This window comes from Elephantulus edwardii, unplaced genomic scaffold (genome assembly GCF_000299155.1).
Source record: "Elephantulus edwardii isolate Elephantulus edwardi_28Jun2011 unplaced genomic scaffold, EleEdw1.0 scaffold00108, whole genome shotgun sequence".
NCBI lineage: Eukaryota > Metazoa > Chordata > Mammalia > Macroscelidea > Macroscelididae > Elephantulus > Elephantulus edwardii.
The window spans coordinates 10660743-10684681 of NW_006399858.1; the positions used below are offsets into that span (position 1 = coordinate 10660743).

Here is a 23939-nt window from a genome sequence, read left to right on the forward strand (position 1 = left end):
TGTAATATTTTGCTTTGTCATCTTGTGCTGCCTTTTGAAATCTTCTATTCAACTCTTTAGTATCTTGAATTCTTCCTTGTGCTTTGGCTTCTCTGCACTCCAGATCATAACAAACTATGGCTGACTCTGAGAAGAATGGGAATCCCAGAACACTTGATCATGCTAATGCGAAACCTATACTTGGACCAGGTGGCAGGCATCAGAATAAAGCAGGGAAACACTGCATGGTTCAAAATTGGGAAAGGTGTATGACAGGGATGTGTCCTATCTCCATGCCTTTTCAACCTGTACGAAGAACAGATTATCCGAGAGGCTGGGCTCTATGAGGAGAAGTGTGGCATCAGGACTGGTGAAAGATCTATTAACAATCTGCGTTATGCGGATGACACAACCCTGCTTGCTGAAACTGAGGAAGACCTGAAATGCTTGCTGCAGAGTGTCAAGGACTGCAGACTCCAATATGGATTGAGGCTCAATGTCAAGAAGACAAAGATTCTCACCACAGGTCCAACTGGCAGCATCAGGATGGATGGTGAAGAGATTGAGATTGCTAACAACTTTAGTCTGCTTGGCTCCACAGTCAACAAACTTGGCACCAGCTGCCAGAAAACTAAAAGGCGCATTGCCATGGGAAAGTCTGCTGTTAGGGAACTCTCCAAAGTACTGAAGAGCAATGATGTCTCTCTGGAGACTAAGGTGCGTCTGATACAGGCCATGGTTTTCACAATCACTTGTTATGCATCAGAGAGTTGGATAATGACCAAGGAGGATAGAAGGAGAATTGATGCCTTTGAGCTGTGGTGCTGGAGAAGAGTATTGAGAATACAATGAATTGCTAGGGAAACAAACAGATTTGTCCTGGAAAGGGTTAAACTGGGTGGCTCCTTGGAGGCAAGGATTCTCAGGCTCCGTCTAACATACTTTGGACATGTTGTGAGGAGAGACCGGTCCTTGGAGAAGGACTTCATGCTTGGGAGGGTGGAGGGACAGTGCAGGAGGGGAAGGCCCTCTATGAGGTGGATTGATTCAGTGACTGGGATAATTGGGATGGGAGTGTCAGAGACAGTGCGATTGGCACAGGACAGAGCAGAGTTTAGGGCTGTGTATATAGGGTCGCTGTGAGTCACAAGTGACTCGACGACACATAACAACAACAACAACAAACTATGATAGCACTATTTTAATATGTCTGGAATTATTTCTTTAATTCTTTTTATACACACAAAGTACACTGTATACTATAATAAGTTACTTAATCAAACTATTGTTACTTACATACAAATTTGATTTAAAGACACATTTAGAAATGGAACACATTTGTAATCTGGAGACTATATGTAGCTATGATTTACAAAGATCTCAGGTAATGCTTGTTCCACCTCAACTGAGAACATACACATAGGACTATCCAAACTTTTTTTGTTGTTCTGTGCATATGCATACTCATGAATGACTGCTGATAACTGACTTTGGGGTTACAAACTATTTTTATTAAGTGGGCAAATACACAAGTATAGGATAGACATAATCCTTTTTTCTGTATTCCTAGTGACTATGATGAAAATGACCCTTTAAAACAAAGCATTAAGTTAGCACCCCTTCTTCTTTTGTCAACATTTATGAGAAAAAGCCTGCTTTTACCTAGTTATCATGTGGAAAATAAGTTTAGTAGACTTTGTGATTGTCTTTTTGTTCCTGGAATATTTTAATTTTATTTGAATGATAAAATTATGACCTTTTCAGACTTTTAAATAACCAATCAGTTGCCATGGAATCAATGTAAACTAATGGTGGCTCTATGTCTGTCAGACTAGAACTGTAACTATAGCATTTTCAGTGACATTTTTTCCAGAAGTGGGTTACCAGGAATGCCCCATTCTGGGATCACTGGGTCTCTCCTATCCTGGCACCAGGAGGACTGCTCTATCCTGGGATCACAAGGACTCCCTTATCCTGGGAAACGTGACAAAATTAATCTTTTCAGTATATATCTTAAAAATGTATACAACTGATCTGACTTATAAAAGTTAGATAAGTGGAAATACTAGATTAGAACTGACGATAAATAATTTTTTCACATTTTCTCTCATAAAAGTATTTAAAATGGATTTTCACTGTATCCTTGTTTCAACCAGGGCCCTGGAGTACTTGCTTTCCATTTGTAGTTAGATCCTTCCATTAGTGAAAGCAAATTGAAGTACATAACTTATTTATCCTCTTTGCTCCAGCTCTTTTTAAAACGCAAAGATGTTCATGTTTATCTCTACATGGTTATTTCTTATCTTGTTTTTTTACTAGAACCACTCTCCACAGGGGGCTCAAGGCCATGTGGAAGCAAATTACTAGGGCTTTCGAACTACGAAACCCTTGTGTGTGGCAAACTAGGCCCTTTGATAGAAAGAGATTTCCAAACATCAGAAAGATTAAAAAACAATATTCTAAAAAATTATAGTATCAATGAGGCTATTTCTTATTTGAATGACTTTTGTCTTAAGGATTTATTATATTGAACTATTTATTTTGTAGGTGAGGGAGTTCTGGTGGTCTGGTGGCAAGATGCTGGGCTGCAATCCTAAAGATATGTGGTTTGAATCCACTAGCTGCTCCATGGGAGAAGGATGTGCACTCTCCTCACAAGTTATTAAATGCCTCTGAAAAACCTACTGAAGGGTCATCTATGGGTTGGTTCTTACTCAGTGACACACACCACCACCAGCACCACCATCACCAACATTTTGTTAGAGTTAAAATCAATGAGATAATTAAGTAAAAGTTCATGCCTGGTAAAACATGAATCAACAGGAAGCAGAACTTTGAACTTTTCATAACATCATCTCATTGGCCTTGATTCAAGTCCAAGGCCACTCATACAAGGAAACATTACATACAACTTGACCTCAGGGGAGCGAGCTCTCATACATTATCTCCTTCCCAGGGAGGGTCCATCCCTTCTTGGGACATACTTCTTCTAATAAATCTATCTTTGCTTTTTATCTTCATTTCTGCCTCCTTACCTTTCTCCTCAGCTTCATGCTCCAGCAAGACCTCAGCCTACACTTGTATTATTCTGAACAAGACCAGCAATGATCCTAGAAGCCTATTCCCAACCCCGTGCTGTACCCTAAAATCAGCTCCTCTACAGGCTCTCTCAAGGACCACAGGGATTGCAGTTCACTGTGCTGTCTTTGTAGCATGGGCACCATCTCTTCCTCTAGCCTCTTCAGTTGGCTTAACTCTTTATCTGGATGAGGACAGTGAGCCAGGGCATTTACTTCACAGTAACAATGAAACTAAATTTAGGAACGTAATTTTAACATAAGAAACAGAAGCAACTTTCCATCTATCAGCTCATTAAGCTTTCAGTACAAATTATAACTTGTGTATGAAATAGCATGGAGATGAGAAGTGCTAACCAAGTGCTTGAGGGTACTTTTTCTTTCTCCTTAGGAACCCCATGTTTGTATTTTTTCCATGTTTAGGCATACTTTTCAGGTCCTCCTCAGCTTCAGCAAGCAGAGTTGTATCATCTGCATAACACAGGTTGTTGAAGAGTCTTCCTCCAATTCTGATGCCACGTTTCTCCTCATAGAGCCCAGCATCCCAGATGATCTGTTCTACATATAGATTAAAAAGGACACATCTCTGGCATGTGTGCTTTCTGACTTTCGCATGTGAAGTGTTTCCTTATTCTGTTCTGATGACTGCCTCTTGGTCCAAGTATAGTTTTAACTTATGCACAATCAAATGTTCTGGGATTCCCATTCTTCTTAGAGTCAGCCACAGTTTGTTGTGATCCACACAGTCAAATGCCTTTGCATAGTCAATGAAACACAGATTGACATTCCTCTGGTACTCTGCTTTCAGCCAAGATCTATCGAACATTAGCTGTAATATCCCTAAAACTATGACCTCTTCTAATTCCAGCCTGCACATCTGAAAGTTCTCTGTTGATGTGTTGTTCCAGTCATTTATTGAATAATTTTCAGCAGAATTTTCCTTGCATATGATATTAATGAGAATGTTCTATAATTTACACACTCTGTTGGGTCACCTTTCTTTGGAACAAGAACAAATATAGATTTCTTCTAGTCAGTTGGTCAGATGGTTGTCCTCCATATTTCTTGGCACAACTTGGTGGGCATATCCAGAAAATCAATGTTTGTTGAAATAGGTCAATGGTCAAGGACAGCAGCCTTCATTATGGATTGAAGCTCCACATCAAGAAAACGAGGATTCTCACAACTGGGCTGATTGGAAGCATTATGATAGATGGTGAAGAGACTGAAATTGTTAACAGCTTTAGTTTGCTTGGCTCCAAAATCAAGGCTCTGGTATCAGCAGTCAGGGAATCAAAAGATGAATTGCACTGGGAAAGTCTACTGTCATGGATCTCAGCAGAGTTCTGAAGAAAAACAATGTCTGGAGACTAAGATGCATCTGATTCAGGACATAATCTTTGCAATTTCTTTCTAGGTGTCAGAAAGTTGGACAATGTGTAGGGATCATAGCAAGGGAATTTATGCCTTTGAGCTGTGGTGCTGGGGAAGAGTATCGAATATACCATGAACTGCCAAGAGAACAAATAGGTTTGGCCTGGAGAGGGTGAAACCACGCTGCTCCTTGGAAGCAAGGATTCTGAGGCTTCCTCTGATAAACTTTGGGCATGTTGCAAGGAGTAACCACTCTTTGGCGAGGAACAGCATGCTTTGAAAGGTGATGGGACAGAGAAAGAGAAGAAGATGAGATGGACTGACTTAATAACTGGGGTCATGAGGGTGGGTGTTTCAAAGACAATAAGGTTGGCACAGGACAGAGCAGGTTTCAGGACTATAGTATGTAGGGTCATTCTGAGTCACAAGCAACTTGACAGCATATAACAACAACAAAACTTGCTCTGAGGAAGAAAGGTGGGTAATTTCCTCCTATGTGATCTGTAGCCTCCCTAAATAAAGCCCACTGGAGGTTCAGCTATGAGGTGATTCTGACTAGACAACAATGAGAGAGACACACACTCCAGAGAAAACACTAACCTAACTTAAACTGCAATGAAATTAATGCTTCTTGAAAGCTTTTCTTCAAATAAGTATATTTTCATTATAATGAAGTACATTCTTTTAAGCTTCCACAAAGGAACATTCAAGTATTGGTCTATAGATGGGAGAGATGGTTTTGACTAACTACTCAGGGGACAAGTGGATTGAGGGGATGGCACTTTCTTGAGGGAAGATTTCTGTGCCTTTAAGTGAGGTGCATCAGCAAAGAATCATGGGATTAGAATGGTAGCTGTGTCAGTGGGCATGTGTGATCACATGACTCAGACAGGAAGTACTTTCCCTTCCTCCAAAATGTTGGCATTGATCTAATCATTCCGAATTTCAACACAATTTTGTGTACAGAAATGAGATGAAGGGTTATTTTCTGATCTGATTGAAAGAGATCTTGAAGTAGAAACACAAATTGCACCAAATTATGATTCAAGTCCAGGAGCCCTGGTGGGAGAGTGCACAATGTGTCAAACTGTCAACCAAGAGGTTAATAGTTCAAATCCACCAGCTGTTCTGTGGGACAAGGATAAGAAATCTCCTTTTATAAAGATTTACAGCCTCAAAAACCCATAGGAAGACTGCTGTGAATTAGACTCCGCTTGAGCACAGTGGGTTTGATTTCAGTTTTATAAATCAAGAATAATTTTTTTTCCTTATCCTGCTTTTTGATTTGTAATTCATATTTCTTCTGTATAAGATATATTTCCTTTATTTAAGGAGCTTATGAGGATAAGAAAACATGACACATCCTAACAAATCCTTACCAATAACCTTTCAGCATAAACAAAATTCTTTAGAAGTGTGTTTGTAAAATCACTGCTTTACCATTTGACCATTCACTTGGCAGAAAAGGAACCTAGTGAACTGCCTACTCTGCTTCAAAAGAGAGGCGCTGTGGTTTCAGATACACTCAAATGCGTGCCTTTTGATCTTTTGATGGTATAAATACATACAGGACACATGGGAGCCAATTAACTTAAAATCTGGTTATACTACTTATCACCAGATGGGCCCTCAGTCTAACTTCACTGCAAGAAAAAAATAATATGGTGATAACTCAATTATGAAATCACCTTCAAAGTAAATTCCTTTCAGCATACACCTATCCCTTGCTTAACAGCTAACTCACATCTGAAAACACTGCCACTAAGTGAAAAGCTGTTAAATGAAAAAAAAAAAATCCTACTAATTTTTTAAAAATATTTTTTCCGATTTTAATAAAAGTTTACAGAAAAGTTGGATCTCCATTCATTCATTGTTGCACATTTTCCTCTCTATCCCCTACCCTCAGTTCACTTTTCTCTTTAAAAAAAAATATTCATTCTTGCAGTTTCTTTCCTCCTTCCCATGCCAAATCACTTTGCTATGCACCTCTTATTCTGGACTGTTGTCATGTAAATAATGTCTACTTATATATTCCTTTTAAACAATTCTTTCCCTCACCTGTCCCAATGCAGTATTAATGATATTTTCTTAAGTCTCCCCCCATCCTCAATGTCAGTCTTGTTTTATAACAGTGACATTATGAAGTCTTTTTCCTTTTGTGACCGAGATATTTTACTCAGCATAATGTCCTTCCGGGTCAATCACTTTGAATAGTTGTTTATTAATTCCTTATTTTCAGTGTTGTATAGCTATGCCACAACTTCTCTATCCATTCAGTTGTTGATGGGTACTTGTGTTGTTTTTATCTCTTTGCTGTTGTGAACAATGAAGCAATAAATTTGGGTGTGCGTGTATCTGTTTGGGTGGAACTTCTGGTTTCTTTAGAGTATATTCCCAGTAGTGCAATTGCTGTTTCAAATGTCTATTTCCAACTTTTTGAGAAAGTGTCATACTGCTTTCCATAATGGTTACACCATTTTACTCTCCCATCTACAGTGAATAAGGGTTCCAATTCTCCACAACCTCACCAGCATTTGTTGTTTGCTGCTCTGTTGAACTTTGCTATCGTTACTGGGGTGAGATGATATCTCATAGTTGTTTTGATTTATATCTGTCTTTGAACTAGGAATTTTGAACATTTCTTCATGTGTTTGTTCACCATCTGAATGTCTTCTTTGGTGAAGTATCTGTTCATATCCTGTGCCCATTTTGCAATTGAGTAGCTTCCCTTTATTTTGTTGAGGTGCCTATTAATTCTAAGAGGGAATTGTATGAGGAGTTGCATTCCAAACCACAGTGAAGAACAAAACACATAAAGAAGCAAAATTCAAGATATTAATGAACAGTGAAAGCAAATGTTATATAAAAATGAAGCAATCATAGAAAAGTAAATATAGTTCATGCATAAACTATAATGCAATAGCACTTTAAAAAATGAGATTTGCAAGTGATAAGTGTTAAGCACAAAAGGTCCTATTTTGAAAGAGGTTTTTAAAAAAAATTTTAAATTATTTTATCACTTTTTATTGGAACAGGGCTCTTACTGTTATTTTATCACTCTACTCACACTTAAAAATACAATTAAATCAGTACCTGAGGGTGTGGAGTCAACTTTGCCTTATCTGGAATGACCTCATATGTGTAAAGTTAGACCTTTGATCGATAGGGATTTTAATTGCTGAGTTTTTGAAGTAGATCGCCAGGTATTTCATTGAGATATTTCTGAGTGGAATCACACTTCCAGCCTTTTTGTTAGCAGGCACGTTCTTTAGCAATTTGTACCATCTGATTCAAGTTCTTTTCAACTCCTAGCAAACCTCTGTTGAGTTTCCAAAACTCTATTTCTTATCAGGAGAGCAGCCATCTTTCTCCTGTAGAATGACTAGAGATCTCAGCCTTTGGATTAGCAGTGAAATCTTCTCTGTACTACTACATATTGCCAGAGCTTTTTTTAATATTATCTGTCAAGGTTGTTGTTAGATGTTGTTGAGTCAAGTACAACCCCATAGCAATCTTATGCCATCCTCACACTTCCTGGCACAAGTCCATTGAGGCAATCTTCCTCTCCTTTGCCAACCCTCCACCTTTCCAAGCATGACGTCTCTCTCCAAGGACTAGTCTCTTTTAGTAACATACTCCAGGTATGTAAGACAAATTTTTATCATCTTTGTCTCCAAGTCGCACTCTAGCTGCACTTTCTCCAAGACATATTTATTTGTTGTTGTTCTCCCCCCCTTTTCCTTTTAAAAATTCATTGTTATACATTTTCTCACCCTTGTTTGTTCTTTTGGCAATCCAAAAAAGTACTGGTGTTCAGTACTCTTCTCCAACACGAAATGATGCTCAAAGGCATCAATTCTTCTTTTGTCATTCTTATTCATTGCCCAGCTCTCAAAGGCATATGGCAAGTGATAGGAAGGATCATGGCTTGAATTAGATGCACCTTATTCCTCAAACTGACATTGTTACTCCCCAATACAAATACACCAACTAGGGACTCTAAAAATTATATTAGTGAACAGTCGCCCTATCCTCTCCCACTGAAACATATCTTCTTAGACATATCTATTCACTTTGTTTTTAGATGGAATAGTGATTACTTAATAAACATTATGAAAGAAAATGTAAAGAGGAGTTTGCATTGGGATAGTGGGAAAGATACCTTCCTCACTGTGACGATAGAACTTGAAAGTGACCCTCTTCTTCTCTTCTGGGAGTTACCGATTAGAGATGTGAAGTCTACAGTTACAGTGGGCATTTCAGATACCAGGTTAAAGGTGATGCTATGGAAAAATACAGAAATAAGAGACTACTGTAGAAGAGAAGCCAGTGCAGTTCTGAAAAGGGCAATGCTGTATTAAGCTACCTGGAGCTTAAGGCCGTCAAAAGTCATACAAGTAAGGTTCTTGTTAAGAACACTTGTAGAGGAATTATGTTGGGGGAAAAGATGAGGGATAAATTGTTCCCCCAAAAGATAGATTCAAACAAGAAAATATTCTTATTGTACTATACCAATATGTACATACAAGGTTCATAGTTAAAGGGAGAAAGGAAGGCTAGAAGCTGTGGAAAGATGGGCTTATTCCTGTATTAGGTCATTGTTCAGATGCTTTCTACAGCTAAGTATCATTGATCAATTATAGCTGGATTTTAAGAGAAGCATCAATACTTTGTCAGTCTGTAATGGGTAGTTAGAAATACCCTGGGGCTTTAGGATTTTAGACAAACCCTTAAAAGTGTGCTGGATTTGAACAACTATTTTCTCATCCCATAGATTAGGACACTGATATGTGGTGTGAGATGGTTATTATATGCTTTCCAGTCACTTATGACTCATCACTACCCTATGTACAACAGCTCTGAATTTTCCTCTCTTTTGACCCAATTTGATTGTCTCTGATACACTTACCCCTATTACTCCGGTCTCTGAGCCAATCCATCTTATCCAGGGTCTTCCTCTCTTGCTTTATTCCTCCACCTTTCCAAGCATGATGTACCTCTTCAAGGACTTGTCCCTCTTGGTAACATTCCCAAAGTATATGAGACCGAGCTTTAAAATCCTTGCCTCCAAGGAGCAGCCTAGTATCACCCTGTAATGAACAGACTTGTTTGTTCTCTTAGCAGTCCATGATATATTCAATACTCTTCTCCAGTACTACAACTCAAAGGCATTAATCTTTCTGCTATTATCTTTAATATTGTCTAGCTCTCGGATGCATAGCAAGTAATTGTAAAGACCACGGCCTGGATCAGATATACCTTAGTCTCAGGACTGTCATAATTGCTCTTCAGTACTCTGGAGATATCCCTGACAGCAGATTTTCCAAATGCAATTTATCTTTTGATTTCCTGGCTGCTGGTACCAAGAGTGTTGATTATGGAGCCAAGCAAGCTGAAGTTGATAAAAATCTTAATCTCCATCTGTCGTGGTGCTGCCACTCAGCCCAGAGGTGAAAATCTGTTTTCTTGATATTGAGCTTCAATCCATACTAAAGGCTTCAGTCATTGATCTACTGCAGCAAATGCCTCAGGTCTTCCTCAGTTTCTTGTCTCTTGGTATCACTCCTAGCTGATTCTACTACTTGTATTACATTGATAGCAATAGTCCTCAGAAATAACATAATGAGCAGGTCGGTTGAAATCCAGTGCTGTTAATAGAGAGCACATTGTGTCTATGATTACCAAACAAAGCACAGATGGGACCTAGGGCTTTGCTGGAACTCAAAGAGGTACCTAAGATATTTTCAAGCTTCAGGAAAAAAATCACAGTCTACCTTTGGATACTGTGGAACTTCTAACTCAAGGTATTGATATTTTTAACATTGTACTGCTACATTCCTCTCATGAGTGTGTTATTGTTATATGCCATCAAGTTGACTGCAACCCATAGTGACCCTGTAAACCTTTATCTGGCCCATGCTATCATTATCACCTCTGAGACAAGTGAGTCCATTGTTACAGTCATTGCCTCACTGAGGATCCTTCTTTCCTATGCTGACCCTCCATGTTTGACTATCGGCCTGAAAGGATTGGCTTCTCCTTACCACATGCCCAAAGAATGTGAGATGGTGTTTCACTTGCCTTCAAAAAGCAATTGGTTTCACTTTCTCCAGGACAGACCTGTTTATTCTCTTGGCAACCAATAGGATACTGAATACTCTCTTCCAACGGCACAACTCAAAATATCAGTTCTTCTGTCATCCTTAGTCACTGGCCAACTTTCAGATGCATATGTTATGCATGATTAAGTAGACACATTTGGATGAGACACATCATAGTCTTTAACAGATACCATTACTCTTTAGTACTCTAGAGTACTTTAGTACTGTGGAGAGGTGTCTTGATTTTCCCCAACGTGACATGTCTCTTTTTTTTTTTTAACTACTAATATAAAGGGTGTTGATGTTAATGAACACAAGGGTTTATTTCCATAGTTACATGACAAGATAGACAGATTGCAATAGACAAAGCACTTTATTGGGGATCTGGGAGAGCAAAGAATTCTCTCAACTATCTCCTTGCTAAGGATGGTTACTGGTTTTTATATTAGGTTAGATATTAATTTACTTAAGTATTATTATTGCTTGTTCAAAATTAAATTCAAAAGAATACATACAGTTTGCAGTAAGCAAAGAACTTCAGGTACAGTTTACATATGGCTGAGAAAAAAACAAAACAGTTTCAAATGCTAGTTCAGAGAAGATAGATTTCTTTTCCCAGTAAACAGACAGTTTAAGGTAATAGGCATGACTATGTTGTTGTTGTTGATTGCAGTTGAGTTGAGCATGACTTATAGTGATACTATAAACAAAAGGCCTGAAACCTTTCTATAACTATCGTTATTTATCAAAGTTCATAAAGTTTCCAGAGGCATGTTGTTTAGGAAGTGATGCCACTCCTGCTTCCAAATGCATGACTATAGAGAAGTTAAAACAGAATCTGAGGACTAAACACATGTTAGACAGTTCAACCAGTTTTGCAGGCTGAAAATCCAGAATATCGAGTTTTTAGAGCTATACCATGTGTTTGAATAATTCTAAACTTATTGATACCACTTATTAATACCATTGATTGTGGATTCAAGGAAGATGAAATTGTTCATGGTTTCAACCTTTTCTCTATCTATTACGATGCTGCCTATTGGGCCAGTGGAGAGAATTTTAATTTTCTTGATGTTGAGCTGTAATCCATATTAAAGGCTGTAGTCTTTGATCTTCTGAAGCAAGTGCTTCAAGTCTCTTCACTCAGCAAGCAAGATTGTGTCATTTGCATAATGCAGTCTGTTGATGAATCTTTCTCTAATCCTGATGCCACATTACTCATTATAAGGTCAGAATTATCAAATTATTTGTTCAGCATTCAGTGTGAATAGATATGGAAAAAGGATACACACCTTACTTGATTTAAGCCATGCAGTGTTCTTTTTAACCCTGTTCAGAAAACAACCTCTTGGTCTAGACATGTTTCATGTAGACATAATTAAGTGTTCTGGGATTCCTTTTCTTTTCAATGTTACCCTTGAAGGTGGTGAAGTCAAACATGATCTGGTTTGTTAAATTGTGGAAGGTTCAGTTGTTGTTAGTACCATCAAGTCAGAACTGAATCATAGCTTGACCCTGTATTTGGTCTCCAGAAGTAGCAGGATATTGCCTATCCTTCTCCCATAGAGGAGCTGGTGTATTACAACCATGTGTAAGGTCCAGAAAGTCTTAAGATTTTAGGACAGAAATGCTTATTATAGTGCTTTGACTTGGTCTTTAACAAATAAAATGGATAATTGTTTCTATTTTGGTGTAGGGATGCCATGACACAATTACTAAGACATTTAAGGATGCCAGTATAAATATAGGAGTCTTTCACTCTAAGCTGTTATCACATATTTGATGTGTAGTAATATTAGTACCATTTCCATAGTCTATAATACAGTTGTATAATTTTGCTCAAAATCAAGAAAACAAAGATTCTCACCACACTGGGCCAAGAGGCAGCATAATGATAGATGGTAAAGAGATTGAGACTGTTAACAGCTTCAGCTTGCTTGGCTCCACAATCAACATTCTTGGTACCAATATCCATGAAATCAAAAGATGAATTGCACTGGGAAAACCTGTTGTCAGGGACCTCTCCAGAATACTAAACAGTAATAATGTCAGTTTGGAGACTAAGGTGCACCTGATGCAGGTTATGGTCTCCTCAATTTCTTGCTGTGCATCCTAAAGCTGGACAATGACTAGTAATAATAGAAGGAGAGTTGATGCCTTTGAGCTGTGGTGCTGGTATTGAATATACCACGGACTGTTAGGAGAACAAACAGATTCGTCATTGAGAGGGTAAAATCAGGCTGTTCATTGGAGGCAAGGATTCCGAATCTTCATCTGACATACTTTGGGCATGTTGTGAGGAAGGACTAGTCCTTGGAGAGAGAAATCATGCATGGGAGGGTGGAAGGACAGCACAAGAGAGAAAGACCCTCGATGAGATGGATTGACTCAGTGAACTGGGGTAATGGGAGTAGGTGTGTCAGAGACAGTAAGGTTGGTGCAGGATAGAGCAGGGTTCAGAGCTGTTGTACATAAGGTCGCTATGAGTTGCAGGCAACTCAATGGCACATAACGACAATGACAAGGCACCACTGGTCCTTGACAAAAGGATATGTGGTTTCAGAGATTGCTTCCATGAAGACCCAGCATGCCAGCTGAAAAAAAGGGGCAATGAAGAAGATTTCATGACCTTCATGATTTTGTCCAGCAACAGACTTGCTTTTGAGTTGCTTCAGGTCTAGTGTGGTCAGCCTACATTTCTGAAGCTTTAATCACAGGACAACTGGGCTGCTTACTGCATTGTACCTCTGAAAAATTTGTTGGCATCGAATAGTCATAGTCTCAAGATTAGAATGCCTTCAAGTGTCATTCTTTTAACATTAATTTTAGCTGGCTTTTCAGAAACAGTATGTTTTCTTTACAATGAAATCCAAGCCACTAAATATATAAAAATAAACCTATTATTCATATGCCAACATGTACCGAGCATGAAACATTTTTTCTCCATATAAAGTAATACTTCTCCAAAGAAAACACTAGATAATTTTCATTATAATCATCCATACTTCTAAATATCCAAATTAGCAGCACTCTGACTGATTTATCATTCATGATGAGGAAATTCCATTTTTATTTACCTTTGTGATACACTGACCACCAGTCCTCTGTGCTGAATTTTTACATCTAAGTATCCACCATGTTAAGTTAAAAACGGAAATAATTTTTACCTATTACTTTGCTTAAATGCTATAATATTAGAATTATCATATAGTTTAATGTTAAACAACAGAACCAAAGTTGGAATTTCTTATCGAGTTACACAGACATTAATGGAAGGCATTCATAAACTGGGAATTATACACACACACACACACACACACACACACACACACTTCTGGGTTTGGATTAAAGATATATTCTAGTGTCAAAAACTTTCTTTAAGAATCTTCTCCTTCATGTCATTATTACTAGTTCATCAGTACTTTTTCTCTATCTTCTAAACAACTGAAATGATTTTCTGGGATTTCCCCCCCCCCCCGCATTAAATAGAAGCTTTATTTTTTTTATATTCATTGAATTTGAGCATGTCATTTATCCTCCTGCCCATTTTTCTTATATTAAAAGGTCTCCTGCTGGAATTTAATTTCAAGTTAAATCTTTACCCCACCCTCAGGCTGTGAGACTGAATTAAATAAATCCCACTAAAAGTAATAAAGCACTCTTAGCTGTGGTCTTGTGATATCAGTTGTCAGCCTGTCGGAGCAAATCTGAGTGTTAAATTCGCAGCCTCTGCTAGTGAGGAAAGAATCTGAACAGCAAAAAGCTCGGGATATCAGAACTGCCGCAGCCGCTCCAGTCTCCTCTCAGCAGCCGTACTTAAGCATGCAAGAAAATATCTTTGAAGATGATTTTCTTGATCACACTCGTCTAAAATTCATATTGATGGTAAAACATAAAGGCACAGCTATGGTTATTATACTTTATTTAGCAATGTTGCGAGCCTGTGGGATTTATTAACAGGAAGGTAGAAGGACTTCTTTGCGGGCAGGAGGGACAAAACAGAGATATTGTACTGATGGAGAACTGATGAATTTTAGATTTAAAGTGCTAGCGAGGACTGGTGTCCAAACACATGATTGAAAGGCAGACGATTTGAGACAGGGAAAGAAAGATAATATATGCCATCAATTTCCCCTTATGAAAATTCGTAAAGAAATCAATCCACAGAACACAGCCAATCTCAGAGCCTTCCAAATGAAACGTTCTTAAAAGGGGGAGGGGGGAGCTGATAGCACTTTGTCCTCCCAATAGGCTCCCTATACCAGGCTAGATTTATGGGTGTGACTAATAAAAGGTGACAGCTGGCTTCAAATCTGTTGGCTTGCCACCAAAATTAAAAGAGTATTATGTTTGGAACCTGCAGGATGATCTGACTTTCTGGACAAGAATTTCTGTAATGAAAAAGAGAAGATGGGAAATGAGACAGCTAATGATGCCATGCTCACTTTGGCCAAACCTCCAGGATGCAGCTGGGGACTTCTTGTTAATTCTATACACAAACTTTTTTTTTTAAAAAAAAAATTCTCATAAGCAGTTGTTTAACTATTCATTTAGCTCAGTGTGGTCCCAAGTGTTAAAAAGTAAAGATGTGGCTTTGAGGACTAAGGTGCTTGACTCAAACCACTGTATTTTCGTTCACTTTCCCATGAGAAAGCAAGAAAATAAATAAGGAAGACAGAGGAAGAACTGATGCCTGGGAATCACAATGTTGAGGAAAAAAATTGAATATATCTTGGGCCGCCAGTAGAACAAATGAACCTGTTTTGGAAGGAGGAAGGCCAGAGGGCTTCTTGAAGGGAGGGATGGTGAGATTTCATCTCTCATACTTTGGCACCTTGTCAGTAGAAAGTAGTTGTTGTGGAATGACATCATGTTTGGCAAAGCAGAAGATCAGTGAGAAGGCAGATCTTCGGTGGGATGATTGCATAGTAGCCACCAACAAAAAGCTTAAATAAATGGCCGTGAAGATACTGTAGGACTGGACAGTACTTCCCCGACACGGAGTAGGAACCAACCTGATAGCTTCTATTAACAGCAAACATGGCCCAAAAAGGCAAGACAGGACAACTTCCTTGACAATTTGAAATATATCTCCTTGGTTGCATTTATTTTGAAAGGAAAAAGTAATCTGGACTTAGCAATTTTGCATGTATCCACGAATCTTTGGGAATGTGGCTACACACCAAATTCATAGTCTGATGGACTGTTATTTTATAAACCACAAAAAATCTTTCTCTTAGAAAATGGGAGCTATATCTCTAAGTATTTTCCTCAAGGTCTAGTTAATGCCAGGCAGATATTTGATGTTTAGTGGATATTTGTCAATTGCTTCACATTTAATGTAAAGAATTCTTTCAGGTTAACTGCAAAGGAATCACCAAGTCCCAATTTTCTTTTTTCACAAATGTAGTATCTTCTGAAGACCAGGTCATCTTTGCCTTTAAGATAAATTCCTTTTTCTTCATATCAAATTGAGAATTAATTTTTTTCTGCACAGTTTTGATGGCTCTTGGTACGTACGTTAGTATTCCATATCAAATAGTCATAGGCTCTGAGAGCTAGAAGAAACTTTTTGCAGTGTCGTGTCCAGGGATTACAAACTCTAATGCCTCCAAGGGTCAGGCAGGAAACATAAATATGTGAATCCAGCTAGACTTAAGATCACAGGGGCGAGGAGAGGAGAAAGCCTGTAGCAAACTAGAGATTGCCTGACTGATCAAATCACTCGGTTCTGACCACACAATACAAGGCTGAGGTCTGGCCTACCAGCTACCTGTTTACAAACACTGAATTAGACTTTGATTTTCCTTTTAAAATGTCATATTTATGATTTTTTTTTCAGAAAATTGAAATGTTATTTTATGGCTTCAGGGTCAGAAAACGTCAATGCCACAAAACCAAATTCAATGTCACAGGTTCTAATTCATAGTGGCCCTTTATGTTTCCGGGCTTAACTGAACTCCCTTGTGTTTTCTAGGCTGTGATTTTTATGGAAACAGACAAACAGGTCTTTTTTCTGTGGTGCTAATAGGCACAGGACAGGACAGGGTTCAGGTCTGTTGTTCACAGGGTTGCTAACAGTTATATTCGACTGGATGTTGCCTAACAACAATGTGTATTTGAACTGTCACTCTTTCAGCTGGTAGCTGACGGACCTGATGCTATATACTACACAGCTGATGTATTTACACCCTATGAATTAATATCGAAGCAAATATGTACAGGGGAAAGTACCTCAAAAGGATTTTCACCTGCACGCTTTTGGTTTTTTGAAGTAAAAATATATATATTCTGCAAAATTGCTTGGTGTCTTTCCCTAGTCTTGAAGTCAGGAAAACCTTGGAAAAATCATAGGATGACCTTTTGGGAATGATGACCTTGGACAATTTGCCAAGCTTACTGTCCTTCCCTGTTTCTTTAGCAGCAAATGGGCTTATTTGCCATAAGTCTATTTTAGGACTCAGAAAGAAATATATGTAAAGTGCTAAACACAAAGCTAGATCCTATTTGGTGGTCAGAAAATCCGAGTTTTGTGCTGTCTGCACTCCGAATCTCTGCCCTTCTCCTTTCTCTCTGGATCTGGGCCTGTAACTCCTTGAAGCCAGTTGGCAATAAATTGGTCTGCTTTCTATCCTTTCACTCCAGCAGAGATCATCAACAGTGTTGTGGTTTTTGTTTGTGATTCATTGTTAGATAAATCCTTTTATATAAAAAAAAATGAATGTAAACATTTTCTTTAAGGAGCTTCCTTGGAGATTTCCACCCCCTGGTTAAGTAACAATTTGTATTCTTCCAAGCACATTATTTTCTTGGTTAATGTACTTTTCCTCTTTGTACCCTTTCTTTCAAGAAAAATAAGATGTTACAGAAGGCTTCCAAATGTTATGGGGCCTTTAAATGCTCACTGTAGGAAATCTGGGTCTCTAAAATTAGCATTGATGATTTGACAGGGCAAGGAGCTGCTTACTTATGTTTTGTCCCAGCCCTCAGAATGACTGTTGCCCAGAGCCCTGACTGGATTCTCTAGCGGAGAAACCCAACTGAGTGTTCTCTTTGAAGACACTATGGCTTTTATAATCTTTAAAGAAATGTAATGAGTTTGGCCAATGGTTCTGTGGTGTTTCAATCATTGAAAACAAAACAAAACAAAGCACAAAACACGGTAAAAATGGGCAAAGGCCTGCTAAAGTGACTGAATTCAAGGCTTTACTTGGGATGGTATTGGTTGGGCAGCAGCTCTTAGTTTAGGCTTATTGAGTGGAACTTTAAGAAGTTATATTAGTTGCCATCCAGTCTGTACAAACTCATGGTCATTCTATGTATAATTGGTCCCATATCAATCATGCTTATTGCTATGTCTGAATTCAGTGCTGCAGTGACTGTATACATTGAGTGCCTTCCAATCTAGAAGGTTCCTACCCTAGGACAATATTTGATGGCATTTTGTTGTGATTCATAGACTTTTCATAGATAACTTTTAGAAGTAGATTGCCTGGCTTTTCTTTCTAATTTGTTTTAGTGCGAAGGTCTCATGGGATCCTGTTCCCCATGGGCTGACCTTGTTGGTATTAGAAATACTGGTGACAGGACTTCCAGTATCCCACTAACATACAAGTTACCACAGTGTGACAAATGTAGACAGGTAGTGGAGGTATTCATTAGACACAGCTACATGGAGAAGCATGGAATTTTCAGTAAGCAAGAAGAAACCAAATACGTTTTCCACTCTAAACCATAGTAATCATGAAATCCTCTTATTAATATTTGTTAGATGTTTGGTTTATTCCTGGTTATTCTGTAAGCACTGGATTAGGCATTTAAAAGTTATAAAAGGTAACATCTCAGGGTAAACTTGGTGACCTTGTTTACAAGACATGAGCCAGATTTATTTGGTCAGATCATTCTTTGGAATTTCCCGCTGGTCATGCTTAGTTCAATGTCTTCTTGAGCACTTGATCGTTCTAAAGTGAAATCTATATTTGGACCAAGAGGCAGTCATCAGAACAGAGCAGGGAAACACTGCCTGGTTAAAAATTGGGAAGGGTGTTTGCCAGGGATGTGCCCTATCTCCATGCCTTTTCAACCTATATGAAGAACAGATTATCTGAGAGTCTGGGCTCTATGAGGAGAAGTGTGGCATCAGGACTGGTGAAAGACCTATTAACAATCTGCGTTATGCGGATGACACAAACCTGCTTGCTGAAACTAAGGAGCACCTGAAATGCTTGCTGCAGAGGGTCAAGGACTGCAGCCTTCAGTATGGATTGAGGCTCAATGTCAAGAAGACAAAGATTCTCACCACTGGACCAATTGGCAGCACCAGGATGGATGATGAAGAGATTGAGATTGCTAACAACTTTAGTCTGCTTGGCTCCACCACCAACACTTCTGGCACCAGCAGCCAAGAAATAAAAAAACATATTGCAATGGGAAAGTCTCCTGTTAGGGACCTCTCAAAAGTACTGAAGAGCAATGGTGTCACTCTGGAGACTAAGGTGCATCTGATACAGGCTATGGTCTTTGCAATCACTTGTTATGCATCAGAGAGTTGGACAGTGACTGTACCATGGACTGCCAAGAAAACAAACAGATTCAACCTGGAGAGGGTTAAACCAGGCTGCTCCTTGGAGGCAAGGATTCTGGGGCTTCATCTGACATACTTTGGACATGTTGTAAGGAGGGACAGGTCCTTGGAGAGGGACATCATGCTTGGGAGGGTGGAGGGACGGCGCAGGAGGGGAAGACCCTTTATGAGGTGGATTGATTAGGTGACTGGGGTAATTGGGATGGGTGTGTCAGAGGCAATGCGATTGGCACCGGATAGAGCAGGGTTTAGGGCTGTTGTACATAGGGTCGCTATGAGTCACAAGCGACTTGACAACACATAACAACAAACAACATGCTTAGTCAGAAGTTGGACTTCCCTTTCCTATGGCAACACTGTGGTTGTCAAACTGGCAGAACAGACACCACTCTCAGCTATTAATGGGGCATCTTTGATAAAAGAGGCAGTGTTCTCCCCAGGAGTAGTAAACAATGTGCCTGGTTATGGGCTCACTGCAGAAGCCATCTCTTCCCACCTGGGCATTGACAAAGTGGTAGTCACAGGATCAACATAGGTTGTTATTGTTATTATGTGCCTTAAAGTTGCCTGTGACTCATAGTGGCCCTCTGTACCATATCTCTGAAATCTGCCCTGTCCTGAGCCAGTCTCACTGACTCTGACACACCCAATTTCATTGCCCCAGTTACCATGTCAATCCATCTCATCCAGGTCTTCTTCTCCCTCCACTTTTTCAAGGATGAGGTTCTTCTCCAGGGATTGATCCCTCCTGGCCACATGTCCAAAGTATGTGACACAGCTTCAAAATCCTAGCCTCCAAGGAGAAACTCGGTTTCACCCTCTTTAAACAGATTTTTTGTTCTCCCAGCAGTTCATAGTATGTTCAATACTTATCCAGCACCACAACTCAAAGTCATAAATTCTGTCATCCTTAATCATTGTCCAACTCTCTGCTGCATAGTAAGTAATTACAAAGACCATGGTCTGGATCAGTCACATCTAGACTGACATTATTGCTCTTTAGCACATTGGAGAGGTCCTTGACAGCAGACTTTCCCAATGCAATTAATCTTTGATTCCCTGACTGCTGGTGCCAAGAGTGTTGATTGCGGATCTGAGTAAGCCAAAATGGTTAACACCCTCAATCTCTTCTCCATCTATTATGGTGCTGCCAATTGACCCAGTGGTGAGAATCTTTGTCTTCTTGATGTTAAGCTTCAGTCCATACTGAAGACTACAGTCCTTGACCTTCTACAGCAAAAGCTTCAAGTCCTCCTCAGTTTTGGCAAAACACATATCAGCATAATTCAAGTTGTTGTTGATGCATCTTCCTCCAATCCTGATCCCACACTCTTCCTAATAAAGTCCAGCCTCCTGAATGATCTGCTCTGCATGCAGATTGAAAAAGTATGGAGGTAGGATGCATCTCTGATGCAATCCCTTTCTAATTATTTTGAATAAAATTTTATTTTAATTGTGATTTTAACAAACATTTACAGAGAACTTAGACTTTCATTCATTCATTGTCGTACATTTTTATCCCCTCACTCTCCCTCCCACTACCCCCAGTTAACTTTTTAAAAAAAATTCATTCATTATTGAAAAATCACCTACCTTCCCCCAACCCCCACCCTCAGTCCTCTTTTGCAAATAGTTCTTTCTTTCATCCAAAAGCAATGATCATTAACTATTCACTCTTGTCCTATTCTCCTCCCTACCCACCGTGTCAGACTTGCTTTTTAACAGTGGTGCTATGTAAATATTTGTCCTTCTGTGATTGAGATATTTCACTCAGCATGATGTTCTCCAGGGTCCTCCATATTGTGTAATGTTTTACAAGTTCACTGTTTTTCAGTGCTGCATAGTATGAATATATCATAATTTTTCTATCCATTCATTTGTTGATGGGCACTTGGATTGCTTCCATCTCTTTGCTATTTTAAATAACACAAAGATGCACATGAGTGTGCATATATCTGTTTGGATGGTGGTTATTGTTTCTTTAGGGTATATTCCCAGTAGTGGAATTGCTGGGTCAAATGATATTTCTATTTCTAACTTTTGGAAATGCTAAACCACCTTCTATAGTGATTGCATCACTTCACACTCCCACCAGCAGGGAATAAGGGTTCCAACCTGTCTACAAGCTTGCCAGGATTTATTTGTTGCTGCTCTGTTGAACTTTACTATTGTTATGCTAGGATGAGATGATATCTCATAGTTGTTTTGATTTACATCTCTCAAATAGCTGAGGATTTTGAACATTTATTCATGTGTTTGTGTGCCATTTGAATATCTTCTTTGGTGAAGTATCTATTCATATTCTGTGTCCGTTTTGCGATTGGGTTGTTTACCTTTTTCTCATTGAAATGCTTGAGTATTCTATAAATTTTAGATATAAGTCCCAAGTAATAATGAAAAACCTACAACCATGAAAGAACAAAATAGATGAATGGACCTTCTAAGAATCAAATCCTTACGCATTTGTTAAAAAAAACACACAAAACACAACAAACACCACTAAAAAACCCAAACCACCCCAAACCAAATAAATCCAAACCTTCTCCAACATGTTGTTGTTGTTATGTGCTGTCCTGTGCCAATCGCACTGTCTCTGACACTTAGATCCGATTATCCCAGTCACTGGATCAATCCACCTCATAGAGGGCCTTCCCCTCCTGTGCTGTCCCTCCACCCTCCCAAGCATGATGTCCTTCTCCAAGGACTGGTCTCTCCTTACAACATGTCCAAAGTATGTTAGACGGAGCCTCAGAATCCTTACATCCAAGGAGCCACCCAGTTTAACCCTTTCCATGTACCTATGTTCACCAACATAGTAAGAAGGAAACCACAGACTTGGAAAAAATATTTGGTAATAACAAGTTGTTGTTGCCATTACATGATGTTGAGTTGCCTGTGACCCATAGTGACTTACAGCAGTTCTGAACCCTGCCTTGTCCTGAGCCAGTCTCACTAATACCAACACACCAATTCCCATAGCCCCAGTCTCTAGCAATACATCTCTTCTAGGGTCTTCCTCTCCTGCGCTGTCCCTCCACCCTTCCTAGTATGATGTCCTCTTCTAAGGACTCATCTCCCCTGGCCACATGCCCAAAGTATATCTTTCTTAATTTTGAACCATGCAGTTTTCCCTTACTCTATTCTGACAATTGCTACCTAGTCCAAGTATAGTTTCACCTAAGTATAATCAAGTGTTCTGGAATTCCCATTGGAAAATTAATTAAAGACTCTGCTGTGAAGAGCAATATGAAGAAAGCGACCCTGAGGCTGAGTGGAAAGAGCCCCTGCATTGTGTTTGTGGATGCTGACTTGGACAACCCAGTTGAATTTGAACACCAGGAATTATTCTTCCTCTAAGGCCAGTGTTGTGTAGCTGCATCCAGGCTTTTTGTGGAAAAATCAATTTAGAATGAGTTTGCTGGGTGGAGTGTAGAAAGGGCTAAGATGTACGTTCTTGGAAATCCTCTGACTCCAGGAGTAAGACAAGGACCTTATATAGACAAGAAACAATATGATAATATAACTGACCTCATTGAGAGTAAGAAGAAAGAAGGGGCTAAGCTTGAATGTGGAGGAGGCCCCTGGAGGAATAAAGGCTCCTTTATGCAGCACACAGTTTTCTCTAGTGTAACAGATGAGGTGGTTTTTGCCAAGAAGGAAATACCTGAACCAGTCCAGCAAATAATGAAGTTTAAATCTTTGCATGAAGTGATCAAGAGAGCAAACAAGACTTTCCATGGTGTAGCGGTGGGAGTCTTTACCAAGGCCCTTGATGAAACTGTGATTGTGTCTGCTGCTCTTCAGATTGGAACAATGTGGATGACTTGCTCTGTCTAGTGCTTCTTTGGGGGGATTCAAGATGTCTGGAAATGAATGAGATCTGAGAGAATATGGTCTTCAGAAATATGCTGAAGTCAAGACAACCATGATGAACATTTCCAAGAAGAATTCATAAAGAAAACCTCAAGAGTGGTGCACATTTTCCACAATTAATAATATATTACAGTGTTGTGCCTTGATTTTTCTAAATAAGTAAACCATATTAGCATCAGTAACCACAGATAGAAAAGTTGACATGTAGCTTACTTTGAACCATTTTATGGTTTAATAGATGATGACTGATTGTCCTTTACCTTATTTCCCTTACCGGTTCCTTGAAATATTTAATATTCATGATATTAGCTGCCAAATAGGGAGGCTTTACTCCAAGTAGTTGTGAAGTCATTGATGTCACTTGAAATGTTGATTAGATGTGGTGTCTGTCTGTCAAAGAAAGTGATTGCTGAAATACGGGTGTAAATCCCTGTATAAACTTCAATAAAAACAACCTTGCATTTAAAAAGAAAAGAACGTATTCTGGGAATCTGTCCAAATTAATTAACATAATCTTGAATCACTCTTTCTAATATCAGCATAATATTTCCTTGAGAGGGATTTGTTATAGTTTATTCCAATAGTTACCTATAGATAAAAAAAGTTATTTGCCCCTATATTTTTAGTGGCAGAAGCCCTAAGTTAATTGCTTTAACACTATAATCAAGAGTTTTCAACCTTTCTTCTAATTGTCAGATGTTCATTTATAAAGCAGGAAAAATACACAAGAAAATATGAAACAAATTTCAATGAAAATAATTTTGAAGAAGATGGCAGTTAGACGAATATTTTGTTTTCAAGAAAGCATGATGTATTTTTTAAGTTAAAATAAATAGTTCTTTATCTTTTAACTTTAACAATAATAATTTCTCTTTAAGTACTCTTCAGTAACATAAAATAGATCCTTTCCACAAGAATTTAAAGAGGTAGGCCTGAAGTTGGTTGATCTCT

At 38.8% G+C, this 23939-nt stretch overlaps 1 protein-coding gene across 1 annotated transcript in view; it reads left to right on the forward strand.

Moving 5' to 3' along the window:
• The window catches only part of ALDH1A1 (aldehyde dehydrogenase 1 family, member A1), a 38548-nt gene extending 15478 nt beyond the window's left edge, over positions 1-23070 (forward strand). Inside the window, 6 exon segments of the mRNA XM_006903691.1 lie at positions 14258-14416; positions 17382-17437; positions 18377-18462; positions 19439-19650; positions 22308-22961; positions 22963-23070. Of these exon segments, the coding sequence (XP_006903753.1) occupies positions 14258-14416; positions 17382-17437; positions 18377-18462; positions 19439-19650; positions 22308-22961; positions 22963-23070 (1275 nt within the window).
• The last annotated feature ends 869 nt before the right edge of the window (positions 23071-23939 follow it).